The sequence below is a fragment of the Brassica rapa genome, chromosome A03 (genome assembly GCF_000309985.2).
Source record: "Brassica rapa cultivar Chiifu-401-42 chromosome A03, CAAS_Brap_v3.01, whole genome shotgun sequence".
NCBI classification, from domain to species: Eukaryota; Viridiplantae; Streptophyta; class Magnoliopsida; order Brassicales; family Brassicaceae; genus Brassica; species Brassica rapa.
The window spans coordinates 35,805,710-35,819,152 of NC_024797.2; the positions used below are offsets into that span (position 1 = coordinate 35,805,710).

General features: G+C 37.1%; 1 protein-coding gene and 1 long non-coding RNA gene across 6 annotated transcripts; one reads left to right on the top strand and one right to left on the bottom strand.

The window, feature by feature from the left end:
* The first annotated feature begins 597 nt into the window (after positions 1-597).
* LOC103848201 (primary amine oxidase) lies at positions 598-9,329 on the top strand. 5 transcript variants are annotated; one of them, XM_033287653.1, is made up of 11 exons: positions 604-936; positions 1,348-1,418; positions 1,604-1,698; positions 5,312-5,372; positions 5,458-5,992; positions 6,596-7,067; positions 7,415-7,740; positions 8,074-8,187; positions 8,279-8,731; positions 8,836-8,933; positions 9,035-9,329. In XM_033287653.1, the coding sequence occupies exons 5-11, from the start codon at positions 5,501-5,503 to the stop codon at positions 9,243-9,245; spliced, it is 2,166 nt and encodes a 721-aa protein (XP_033143544.1). In that variant the 5' UTR covers positions 604-936; positions 1,348-1,418; positions 1,604-1,698; positions 5,312-5,372; positions 5,458-5,500; the 3' UTR covers positions 9,246-9,329. The 5 variants fall into 5 exon arrangements, with proteins under 5 accessions (XP_033143546.1, XP_033143544.1, XP_033143545.1 ...); XM_033287654.1 differs by having other exon boundaries at positions 5,484-5,992; XM_009125159.3 differs by having other exon boundaries at positions 5,312-5,992; positions 7,415-7,713.
* On the bottom strand, positions 3,927-5,023 carry LOC117132757. The gene is made up of 2 exons (XR_004456289.1): positions 4,403-5,023; positions 3,927-4,226 (listed from the first exon to the last, which is right to left on the bottom strand). It is a non-coding gene; the product is annotated as an uncharacterized LOC117132757 (long non-coding RNA).
* Positions 9,330-13,443: the final 4,114 nt, after the last annotated feature.

Consider the following 13,443-nt stretch of genomic DNA (forward strand, 5'->3'; position numbering starts at 1 on the left):
TTTATTGCTTTCAACTTAAACACAGCGCTACTACACCATCACCTATTTATACAAAACTTAGTAAGCCCTAATACACGAGTCAAGACAATCGAATCTGTTGGAGGTGATGATTTGATGAGCTGGAAATGAGACCGTTGCGGTCATGCCTTGCGCATGCTGTCGTCTTGTACGTTGAGCGGCTACGGCTTCACCAGAGGAGCAAGACAGCCTGAGTTTTGTCGTGTCTTGCTTATGGGTGTCATCCTTAACTTCAGTGGGCTTGTCATGAGTTAAGGTAACAGGCTGAGTATGGCTAATAGTACTCTCTTCTCCTTTATACTAAGATACTGTCCACACAAAAAAAACAGTTTAGCTTTGTAACTATATATATAAAAAATTGTTTGCCTCCCTCCTATTGCGCCACCTCAACGCCAGGTCAGAAAGTCGAACTCTGTGGAGGTGACACGTGTCTCTTTGGTTATACGGTGCGTTTCATTACACCACGGAAAACTTGGTTTCGTTTGGTTGAGTAACGGGCTTTCTGGATTGAATTATTTACGGGCTTTGGAATTACATATTTTTGTCTGTAAAAAGTCAAAACTTTGCCTATTAGTTAACCACAAAAAAAAGGGTCCGACTTTACCTTCTTCATGAATAGTCACCATAGATTTCTAGGGTTCATCATTAACTGCAAATTCTGAATGGGTCAACCAACAATGGACGCTCTGAAGGTTGTGTGAGGTGTGTCTTCGTGAGGAATCTATGCGTTCATCTCAGTTCGTCACGTTTCGTTTGCGGTTCTTCTCCTCTGATCTGACCCGTTACGAGTTGCATTGATTCAGTGTCATTAATACTTCTCATTAATACTTCTTAACTCTTTCGACCCATTACAACTACGATCACTCATTCAATGATTCTTATTTTCCTTCCAGGAGGTTGATCTCCACTTATAAAAAGGTCAGACTTCATCTTCTGAACATCATCTTTTGATGTACAAAATTGCAGGCATAAACGAAAGTTGTGTTATCTGATAGTCTTGGTTAGTTAGTGGGTTCAGGTGGCTGGTGCGTTCAGTTATCGATCCCTTTGCAAAAAGGTGGAGATGAGATATGTGTATGTGCTTTTAATTATACTGTGGCTGTGAATTTATGGATTATCTAAGGTTCTAGGAAAAACGATTTTGGGACAAAGGTGGACCTATCATTCAACGTTATGGTTTTGTTTGATCTTACTTTGTTTAGGATGTAGGACATGAGATTCTTCCTGTTTGTTTAAGGGTGCGATTACAGATTGTAAAAATCCTGCCCGAATGTATAATCACATGTCTTTCTCATTTGTCTAAACAAGCATTTTCATGATTTCATATAGTTTGAATTTCTCCTGGGAAGATGTGTCACGTCCATACAAGTCTGGGTTAGGCTGTCCAGTTTTGAGTTGAGGTAAATGTCAAGATCTAATGCTCTTTCTTTCAGTCTTACACTGAAAAGTTTGTTTGATTTCATTTTCTTCAATGAAAGCGGCCGCTTTTTGTTAAGAATGGATTTTACTTTAAAATTCTAGTGATTAAAAGATCAATCTATTACCAAGACGACTCAAATATTAAATAGTGATTCCACTTTTGCAGGCCTTGAAAGACAGCCAAGAAGAATTTAAAATCATCAAAGTGATTAGTGTTTGAAGCAAAATTTGCACAAACAGCTAAGTAATCTATTTACTCAGGTATTTAGTATCATCTAAAGATAACCTAATTTTAGTGTCATCTAAAGAAATACATCAAAATGAAACAAAAATTACATCAAGATAATCTAATTTTAGTGTCATCTGAAGAGCTTTCGGTTCTTCCTTGCAGAGATGGTGTTCTCTATCTCACGATCAATAGGGTAAAAAATAGTTGTAGTGGCAAGTGAGATGTTGTTGTGAAGAACATTGTTGCGTTGTTTCCAAAATGAATCACAACGATCTGAGTTAGAACTGTTGGCTTGGTTACTTCTGATCCATGCTAGCAGTTCTTACCAATGAATAAAACATTTGCAATGGTCCGCTTTTACGTGAGAAAACCATAGTCCATATTAGTCCTGGGCATATTATCCGAAACCCGAAAACCGAACCGGAACCGAACCGAAAAAACCGGGACCGAAACCGGACCGAAAATTACAAAAACCCGAACGGTTTCAATATTTCTAAATCCAAAAAACCGAAACCGAACCGGGACCGAACCGAAAACCGAACGGGTACCCGAATATTTTGAATATATTGATTTTTTATTATTTTAAAATTTAATATATATAAAATATAATTTATAAATAAAAAAATATCTAAAAAATCCGAACTACCCGAATAACCCGAATATATTTTCGGTTTTTCCGGGTTTAGCTTAGGTTTTCGGGTTTTTTTTCGGTTTTTGGGTTTTAAACCCGAACCAACCCGAATTATTTGTAATACGGTTCTATTTCGGGTTTTATAAAAAAATAGAAACCCGACCCGAACCCGACATTATCCGAACCGAACCGATCCGAAAAATGTCCGGTTCCTAAACGGTTCCTAAACATGCCAATCCGAATAACCCGAAAACCGAATAAACCGAACCGACCCGAACCGAAAACCCGAATGCCCAGCACTAGTCCATATATCTGAGCTACAGTCACATGAGAAGAAGATGACTCTGGCATAAGGGTCCGTTTGGCTGAGTATGTTTGATGTAAAAATGTGTACATTCGTATGACATCCACAATTAGTACTATAAATTGTTATATTTTGTATTGATACATTTTTATTAGTTAATACAAAGAAGGGTTCATTTCTGTTGACCAACATGTGAAAAGCAACAATAAACAAATCAACTGAATACAATAAAATTAACAATTAGTTAATGATTTCTTAATTAAATATACAAAATATGTTTGTATATATATTGTATATATGGATTCATGTAATGCAGCCATTTTTACTACAATGTTCTCAACGGTTCATAGATGTTTTATGAAGAGATTTATAATTTATCGTTTTTATCCAAATAATGTAAAAGAAAATTAAGTTAAAAGAATATTTAGATCATGGGTCAGATTAGTTGGGTCATAAAGCATCAATATTGCTGTAAGAATTTTGTTTTAGCTTTTATCGATATAGTTCTAAGTTTTTAAGCCGTAGAAAATTATTATAACTTTTAAACCGTTGGTTGAAAGAAAATAATAAAACATGAATACAAAAATATGACGGTTGATTTAATGGGAAAAGGAGTTCATTAATTACTTAAAAGCTAATTCTAAACAAAAGTTATAGGAAATTATAAGTGAATTGAAACATTTCTACAATCCAACCAATCTAAATAAAATTTAATTAATTTTCTGTTAAAAGTTTCATTTTGTATATTAAGAGTTATATTTTGTTAAACATTGCTCATCATCTTATATATAAATTTTAATAACAAAAATATTAAAGTTCATTTTTGTAAGAACAAAATAAATGAATAATTTTAAAACTGTCTAGCAATATATATTTTAATAATAACTTCTAATATTTATATGCTAAAATATGCATACAAAATGTATAACTAAAATTTAAAATTAAACAGAAACTCCGGGCGTAATCCGGCCGACCCTAGTATACTATATAGTACAGAGAAGCTCTTTTAATATCCCTTAGAGCATGATTATCCCTAGAAACCCATTAAGTTTCTTAATGATTATTTAAATATTAAATTTTTTATTAAGGAATTTAGCTAAGAGTCACCTAATTTTCTTGCTCCAATGGGAGTTTCTTATAAGGGGGGTTCTTAAAAAAATTAAAAATAGAATTGGAGAAAGAAAAACACATTAAAGGGGAATGATTCAAGAATGAAGAGAAGTGTTTTGGTCAACTGATTATATATTATATATCGATTCGATTGTGATATTAACTTCACCTTGCTAAAATCACAACGAAACATAACAAAATACCAAGCTTGTGGAATCCCTCATATCAGTCGCCTGTGGCAGTGTCAGTCTTTTAACAATGCAATCTCTACCAGCTTGGAGCTTGCATGTAGACAAAACCACCATAAGCTCTTTTCAGTCGCATCCCATTAACATAGCTACGTTAGTGACAGCTGCAATAAGCAAGAGGAAAATAATAAGCATCATTAGTCCAGGAAACATAAGGAGTTACCATCAATTTGTGAAATTTCTGAGAATCATCAATGCGATCAATTGTTAAGCAGTTGCTCTGGTTCAAATAATTGTATTCACTTGCTGCTTTAAGCTTCAATTTCTCTGCATATAAAATCATATAAGGAATGTTCTAGCAACTTCAAGGTTCTCAGCCATGAGTACGTAAAGTTATATATGTCTACATTTTACTTTAGCAGGGACCTTTTCAAACATATCATATGCGCCTAACCAATCAAATACCTGAATCAGTTCTTAGATATTTCGGTTTAAAATGTTACCTTTAAGAATTGGTGAAGCCGACGACGCATTCTTCATCTGCTCCACCGCAAGCGCCAAAAGCCGATCGGTGGCCGCAGCGGCTGATTACTCAGCGACACCGATCCAGCTCCAAGCCATCGTCCACTACGCGACCTTCACCATAACCCCACAACAAAACATCCACGAGATCTCGATCTCCTTCAACGTCTTGAAAGAGCTAGCTCCAGCCAACTTCCTCGTCTTCGGTATGGGAAGAGTTGAGAAGTTTCGACGGAGAAGACGAGGAAACAAAAGAGAAAAGAAAAGAAAAAAGAAAAAAAAAGTCTTGTGTCTTTTTTTGCTGACACGTGGTGGAAAAACCCACTTCAAAACCGGTCCCAGAAAACCTTAGTTAAGGATCGGTAAGCCCATTTTTATTTTGTTTTGGTTTAAATAAATGGACTATTTTATTTAAAAACTCACTTAGGACCTAGCGATAAAGATGGTCTTAGGGCCAAACGTGCTACATCATACATTGATTCAGGTCGTTTTTGATTTGTAATTATCCGGCTTTATGTTTCTATGTAAACACATTAGAAAGTACTAATAATGTATATTTTCCATTTACCATCTCCAATATAGCGATCATATCCTTCTTGTCATGACAGGAAGAAGTGGGACATACCAATTTTTCAAGATCTATTCCAACTTGCCATTTTTATTTTGTTTTGGTTTAATAAATGGACTTATTATTAAAAAACTCACTTAGGACCTAGCGATAAAGATGGTCTTAGGGCCAAACGTGCTACATCATACATTGATTCAGGTCGTTTTTGATTTGTAATTATCCGGCTTTATGTTTCTATGTAAACACATTAGAAAGTACTAATAATGTATATTTTCCATTTACCATCTCCAATATAGCGATCATATCCTTCTTGTCATGACAGGAAGAAGTGGGACATACCAATTTTTCAAGATCTATTCCAACTTGAAAATATCTCTTACATGGTAGGTTTGAGCAGTGGTTTGAGTAGTTTTCACATGTTTTCCATCTTTTTTTTTTTCTTTGAATAATGCTCTTATATCCCCTCAGCTTTTATAAGTAACCCTTACACTCAGAACTCAAAAAGTCAAGTATGGCGGAACCATCTTTGGCTCGTCTCTCTGCCTTGTTCTTCGGCTTTCTCCTCCTCTTGGCCACTTACTCTTGGGTCCCTAGACTCCACTCAGGCTTCTTATCCGGTACGGGGGTCCAGAAAACACTCGGACCGGATCCTAAACTCCGCGTTGACCACTCTTCGGCAAAGCCTCATCACCCACTTGACCCACTAACCGTGCAAGAAATTGAGAGAGTGCGAACCATTCTCTTGGATCATGAACCGGGTTTTGGTTCCGGGTCGGCCACGATTCACTCCATGGCTCTTGACGAGCCGGATAAGACACTTGTCGTCAAGTGGAAGAAAGGAAATCGGCTACCGTCGCGAAGAGCCGAGGTCCTCGCGTTGTCTGTTGGTCAATCCCACGTGATTGTTGTGGATCTTGATTCGGGTCGGGTCGTTTCTGATGTGGTCAACCCGACTTCTGGGTATCCGATTCTCACCATGGACGACCTCATCGTGGCTTCTCAGGTATCGCAGATGTTTTATTGGTATTGGCTCAGGTAGCCAGTTACATATCTAGTTTCAAATGAATATATAGCTTTTGTTTTGTCTTTTTTCTGGGTTTAATTCTGAAGTTATTATTATTATTTTTTCCACACTCTCGTTACCCCCTATATTAAACACAAAAACTGAAGACCATAACCTAGAGATTCCACTCTTAACCGGTTTAATATTTTTTCTATATCTCTCTTTACAAAGCTTTGACTTTTAGGATATTTTAATCTGACATACTATTTAGATTCATTTTTATCATTTTTGAATATTCGTTTTTATATATCTTTTTAGTTCTTAGGATATTCACAAAGTATACTGCCTTTAAATTCAGTTTTCTTGAATTATTTATTTTATATTCAAAGTTACTGTTGTTATAAATGTATAAAACTGTTTTAAATTAGTTAAATATTTTTTTAATAAAATAAGGTATACAAGACTTAATTAAACTATATTTTGGGAATTTTTGTATTACATGTAATATTGTGTTTTATGAGATCATGATATTATGCCCATACACAAAAACAAAAATGAGCGTTCAATAATTTACCTTTTTTTCTTTGTCAACACAAAATGCAGGTTGCTTTGAAGAGCATCGAGTTCAACCGCTCAGTGGAAGCTCGTGGGGTTAAGCTTTCCGATTTGGTAGCTCTGCCGACGTTCACCGGATGGTTTGGACCGGAGGAAGAAGGACGTCGAATCCTAAAAGTCCAATGTTTCACGTCACAAGACACTCCTAATTATTTCATGAGACCCATTGAAGGTCTTTATGCAACGGTCGATATGGACAAACTAGAGGTTATCAAGATCGTCGATAAAGGCATGGTTCCTATTCCCAAAGCTGCCGGCACAGAATACCGGTATAATGTTCAGAATAAGCCGGTACATATGGATCGAATAAACCCCATTTCGATTGAGCAGCCGGAGGGTCCTAGTTTCCTGGTCGAAGATGGACATTTGGTTAAGTGGGCTAATTGGGTTTTTCATGTTAAAGCTGACCACCGAGCCGGTATGATCATCTCTCAGGCCACAGTTCGTGACTCCGAGACAGGTATATAACACCTTAACTTGAAGTCTTGAATATTCACTTGTTTAAAAATGATTTTAAAATATATTTTTGATTTTTTCTATACTTTTTAGTTTAAATAACAAACTGTTTAAGAAAAATAAAATGTATTTATTGAATTAGTACTAGTTTAAGAAGATGAGAAATAGGTATTCACAAAAATGATGTATATAATCAAATTTTAATATGTTTTCTTAATATTTTTTAAAGCACAAAATATATTTTCCAAACACAGAAAGTGTTATATACATAACAATTGTGATGGTTAAAAGAGAAGCCAAATTCTTGAATCTTGAATTCTTGATGTTTACTAATTAATGTGGAGAGAGCAGGTGAACCAAGAAGTGTGATGTACAAAGGATTTCCATCGGAATTGTTCGTACCATACATGGACCCTGGAGAACTATGGTACTACAAAAGTTATCTGGATGCAGGCGAGATCGGTTTAGGTCCTGCGGCAATGCCGCTTGTGCCCCTCAACGACTGCCCCCGAAATGCTTACTATATAGATGGCGTTTTTGCCTCGCCGGATGGAAAAGCCATTGTCCAACCTAACATGATATGCTTGTTTGAACGCTACGCAGGCGATGTCAGCTGGCGACATTCTGAGATTCTTATCCCCAATGCTGATGTATGTCCCTTCACTACAAGAAAACAGGTGAAATCCGACGGCCAATTTTGTCGGAACTTCGTCGGAGTTCTGTCAGAATCCAAACGGTCAAAAATGTCCGTTGGAATATATCCGTCGGGAATTCGTCGGAGCTCATAACAGTCAAAATATCCGTCGGATATTTTCGACAATCAGAAATTTCTGACGAAAAACCGACGAACAAGATATTATATGTTTTATCTCGTCGATGGAAACCGACGAAACTATCGTCCGTCGGATTGTCCATCGGAATGTAGCATGTTTTCTTGTAGTGCTTACTGTCCTGATTTTTTATTTTACTTTGAATAAGAATCGATTCCTGATTTGTCGACGTCTTAACAGATAAGAGAGTCAAGGCCAAAAGTTACATTGGTTGCTCGGATGGCTACTTCAGTCGGAAACTACGACTATACTTTCGATTGGGAGTTTCAGACTGATGGTTTGATCCGCGTTACGGTATGTCAGTAAATGGTTTTTGTTTTGTTTTGTTTTGTATATGGTTATTTTTTTCTCAAGTTTCCTCACACTTAAATGTTATTCTTACCAGGTCGCGGCTTCAGGTATGTTGATGGTGAAAGGGACACCTTACGAGAATGTAGATGACTTAGGTGATAAAGAGGATGATTCAGGACCGTTGATCTCTGAGAATGTGATTGGAGTCGTCCATGATCATTTCATAACGTTTCATCTAGACATGGACATTGATGGACCGATGAATAATTCGTTCGTTAAGGTTCATCTAGAGAAGCAAAGGGTTCAATCTGGAAAATCACCAAGAAAGAGTTACTTGAAGGTTAAGAAATATGTAGCCAAGACTGAGAAAGATGCCCAGATCAAATTGAGCCTCTATGACCCATATGAATTCCATATTGTGAACCCAAACCGTAAGTCTAGGTTAGGAAACCCGGCTGGTTACAGAATCATACCAGGTGGGAATGCGGTGAGTTTGCTCGATCACGATGATCCTCCTCAGATTCGCGGTGCATTCAGCAATAATCAGGTACTTGATTTTAAGCTTTGTTTTTTTCTATATGAGATATTTAATTAGTTGACATTTTGTTTTAGGACTCAGTTTGTTCAATGTAATTGGTTTTATTGGTTTAGATATGGGTAACTCGGTATAACCGGTCAGAGCAATTTGCTGGAGGAGTTCTAGTGTACCAGAGCCATGGCGATGACACACTACAAGTTTGGTCAGATAGGTATGAAACCAACGGACCATACCAATTGAGTCATACTATCTATTCTTAAAGATTTTTGGTTTAAATATCTCTCCAATATTACTTGTTTTGTGGTGTAACAGGGATCGCTCGATCGAAAACAATGACATAGTGTTGTGGTACACACTGGGATTCCATCACATACCTTGCCAAGAAGATTATCCGGTTATGCCAACGGTAGCTGCTAGCTTTGAGCTTAAACCGGCTAATTTCTTTGAATCCAATCCGGTTATCGGTGTCGCGCCCATCTTTGAGAAAGATCTACCGGTCTGTAGACCGTTTGCTTCATCTTGATTGGTTTTGTCTCGTATAGAATCTTGACTAGATCAAATGCCCGGTTTAGCCACACGCTGTTGAAGTTTGTAAACAGTTTTGTAATAAAACCAACACGTCCAATAAAATAATGCTTAGAGAAAATCTATATCAGAGCCGTTGGTTTCGCTGTGTTGAAATTAGACAAGCACTCACTTTCTAAGTGTATAGTGTTGTAAAGATTTGAAGTAAAATTAATATGAACATGAGAACATCCATGAAACCTCAATCTAGACAAGTAAGAAGAAAAAAAACTCACTACAAACAGAGAACTGGAAGCGACCGACAGAGAAAACAATTAAAAAGCATACGTTAAAGTTGAGAGTTTCTAGAATCTGTAGATTTCACATGTAAAGTACAGAAGCGGTAATGAATTAAGCGTTACTCAACAATTATAAGTAATTTTTTAATTAAAAATAAATATCAATAAACAGTTTAGAACTACAGTACAAAAGTGGCAGATTAAACGTTTCTAACCATTTATAATTTGTATCGCTGATCAGAGTTTTTATATGGCAGTTTTTCTTCAACATGCAAACTGATTCCCTGTTTAATACTTCTTTCGTTTTTATATTTTAGTAAAAACAATTATTTCAAGTATCAGACCAGCTTATAAATTTTGATAAGATATCGATTCAATTTGGGCATAAAATTGAGGAGCCGACCAGACATGTATTAAAGGATATTATGGATATTCAAAATTTAGAAGGAATGGGCTCTTATCTTGGTCTACCCGAAGATTTGGGAGGATCCAAGATACAAGTTTTTAGCTTTGTCCAGGAACGGTTAAATTCTAGAGTCATGATGTTAGGAGTTTTCAAGGCTCCTAAGACAAATGATGTAGTATAAAAGATTGTCGAACCAGTTCTGAGGGATATCAAAGCACCGAGAATGCAAGTACTAGCTTAATCTAAGTGCAATCATGTAATTTTGATGGGTTTTAATCTATGACTAAAACTAAAAAGCAACAACAGAATGATACTTTCTTGACTAAAGGAAAAGAGAACTCATGGGCATAGGAATTAGACCTTGGGTGATCAAGTTTCGAACTAAGGATGGCAAACGATCAATCAAACTATCAACCTTAAGCTTAAACACAATCCTAAACAAGCTCTATGTCTAGATGAATGTTCATTTACTAACACAATTCAAACATCAAATGTCTTTGGTTGAATAATATGAAAGCAATCATTACTAACAAGTCTAATGGCTGCCTTAGCACCTCTAACAACAAATGTCTTTGACAAAGTATCCTAAAAGCTAGAAGAGTTGTTTCAGACATTTCATTGAACACCTTTTGGGTGGGAAATGCCTATAGATTAACTTTTGAGAGGCCAACTCAGAAGATGCATTATGAATACTTCTCCTAGAAAGGATTAAGAATGATCTACACTAAAACATCCTAGCTCTGACCTAATCATCCTTAATATCCCTAACCCATGAATTCAAAAGGTGATTACTCACTACTCTTCATGATTCCTCTTAAACCCATATTGGATTTCAGATTAATCATGTAGAGAAACACTAATAACGATTAGAAAACACAAAATTACAATAACTGAGATGATCAATTGAATCAAGAGATGAACTTTCCAAAAGTTTTTGGTGGTTTTCTTAAGAACAAAAGATAATCTGCCTCTGATGGCTTGCAAAAGATTAAAACATAGGTTTTTGGAAGTGCAAAACGTGCATAATAAAATGACCAAAAGGCCCTTGATAAATCATAAGTTCGAGCAAATAGGAGACGCGCAGCGACCTCTTAGGTCGCTCCGGCTCCATTTTGTTTCGTCAGACGATAGAAAAACGAGCGACCTTGGAGTGTCGCTCTAGCCAAGTCGCTCTGAGAGGGGTGTCACAGCGACTTCATGGTGTCACTCCGGTGAGTCGCTCCCATGCACTGCTCGTCCGATGATCTCCTTAAACATTTTTTTTAGCTTCAAATGCACCCAAATGTCTCCAAGAACTCCATGTGGTACTCCAATACCTGAGAAAGACTCATGTATGCAAAATGCAACCTAAACATGGCTAAATCCTAGTCTATATGATCAAAATGCACATGGATGAGTGGATAAAACAATGGAAATATGCAAGATATCAAGTCACTGGATGGGCTTTTCGGTTTTTTACAAAAGGAGGAATGGAGGTGATTATTAAATCAGTGGTCACAGCACTACCAAACCATGTAATGTCTTGTTATCGTTTACCTTAGGCAACTGCGAAAAAATTAACTAGCGCGGTTGCACAATTCTGGTGGAGTCCAGGGGGAAGTACTAGGGGCTTACGTTGGAAATCATGGGACAAAGTATGTGTTGATAAAAATGACGGGGGTTTGGGGTTCAACGACATCACTGATTTTAATACAGCGATGCTTGGCAAACAACTTTGGCGTCTCATAGAGAAACCGGACACTCTACTTGCCCGAGTTTTAAAAGGTCGGTATTACTGGAATGCTTCACCCCTTGAACCGATCCGCTCATATTCTCCGTCATATGGATGTCGGAGTATTGTCTCTGCTAGATCTTTGGTAAGCAAAGGACTAATCAAAAGGGTGGGAACTGGTTCTTCTATATCTGTATGGAATGATCCATGGCTCCCAACCACTCGCCTGAGACCAGCCAATAAAAATCAACATAATTTATATCCGGATCTTATAGTGGATGCTCTCATTGACTCCACTTCACGTACATGGAATTCACAGGCAATTAGGGATCTGGTGGACCCACGGGATGCAAAACTTATCGAAAGTCTGCCACTGAGTAGAACTCAGAGGACAAATAGTGATGGATGGTATTTTACGAAAAATGGGAAATATACAGTTCAATCAGGATATCAGGCAGAGAGAATTTACCCGGATAAAGCACGGCCACCAATGTTGATTGGTCCAACCGTTGATGTACTGAAAGATTTTTGCCAGAAAATACGATGCCCACCGAAGTTAAAACATTTTCTATGGCAGCTCGTAACAGGATGTATAGCGGTTAAGAAGAATTTACAAGGAAGAGGGATTCAAGGAGATATTTGTTGTGCCAGGTGTGGAGCCCAGGAGGAATCGATAAACCATGTTTTTTTTAATGTCCCCCGGCAATTCAGGTATGGGCTCTTTCGAAGATACCGTCGAATCCAGATACTTTCCCAACAAAAGCTCTTTTCACAAATATGGATCATCTCTTTTGGAGAGTTCTTCCGCAAATGGAGGATCATCAGTTTGCTTGGATTTTATGGTATATATGAAAAGGCCAAAACAAGAAAGTGTTTAGTAATTGGGACATTGATCCCATGGATACGCTCCAGTTAGCAGAAACAGAGTCTACACTTTGGGCGGAAGCTCAGGTTTTGAATGAGCAGAGGACAGAACCACGGGCTGTGGTTACGTCCCTCCCGACAATTCCGGGCAGATGGTGCTTTACCGATGGCTCTTGGAAAGAGGACGATATATTTTCTGGACAAGGATGGCTTAGTACGATTCCAGGATTTGAAGGTCTATTAGGGGCAAGGAATGTTCGGGTGAGCCTTTCTCCTCTTCATGCAGAGATGGAAGCGCTACTATGGGCAATGGAATGTATGAGGAACCTACGTCAGTTTCAGGTCACGTTTGCAACGGATTGTTCTCAATTGGTGAAGATGGTTTCGGAACCAGAAGAATGGCCAGCGTTTGCAGATTATTTGGAAGATATCAAGAACCTGAAAGAGAGTTTCAGTCGATCAGATATTATTCATGTTCCAAGGACGCTTAATACCATGGCGGATAGTCTAGCTCGCAAAGCTAGGATGCAGCCGTCTTATGTTGTTCACATGGATGCCGATCACCCAATTTGGTTTACAGAGTCTATATGAGTCTGTAAAAGTCGACGACAAAAAAAAAAAATATATATATATATATATATATATAACATTTTTAATGCATAAATTAATTGTAAATTGTAAACTTCAAAAAACATAGTGGTGTTTATAAAAATTTTATTGGTTAAAAATTGTGGAGAATAGTTGACAATGGAAAATAATGTATTGGTAACTAAAATCTAATATGTTTTCTTAATAAATTTGAAAAATTTAAAACGTACATCTTTCTGAAACGGAAAGAATAATATTATTTTTTAGTTGCCCGTTAAAATTGTGAATAGAGATATTAATGCAAATGGCCCCACTTTATAACTAAAACATATGTTAATATATCCGCTCT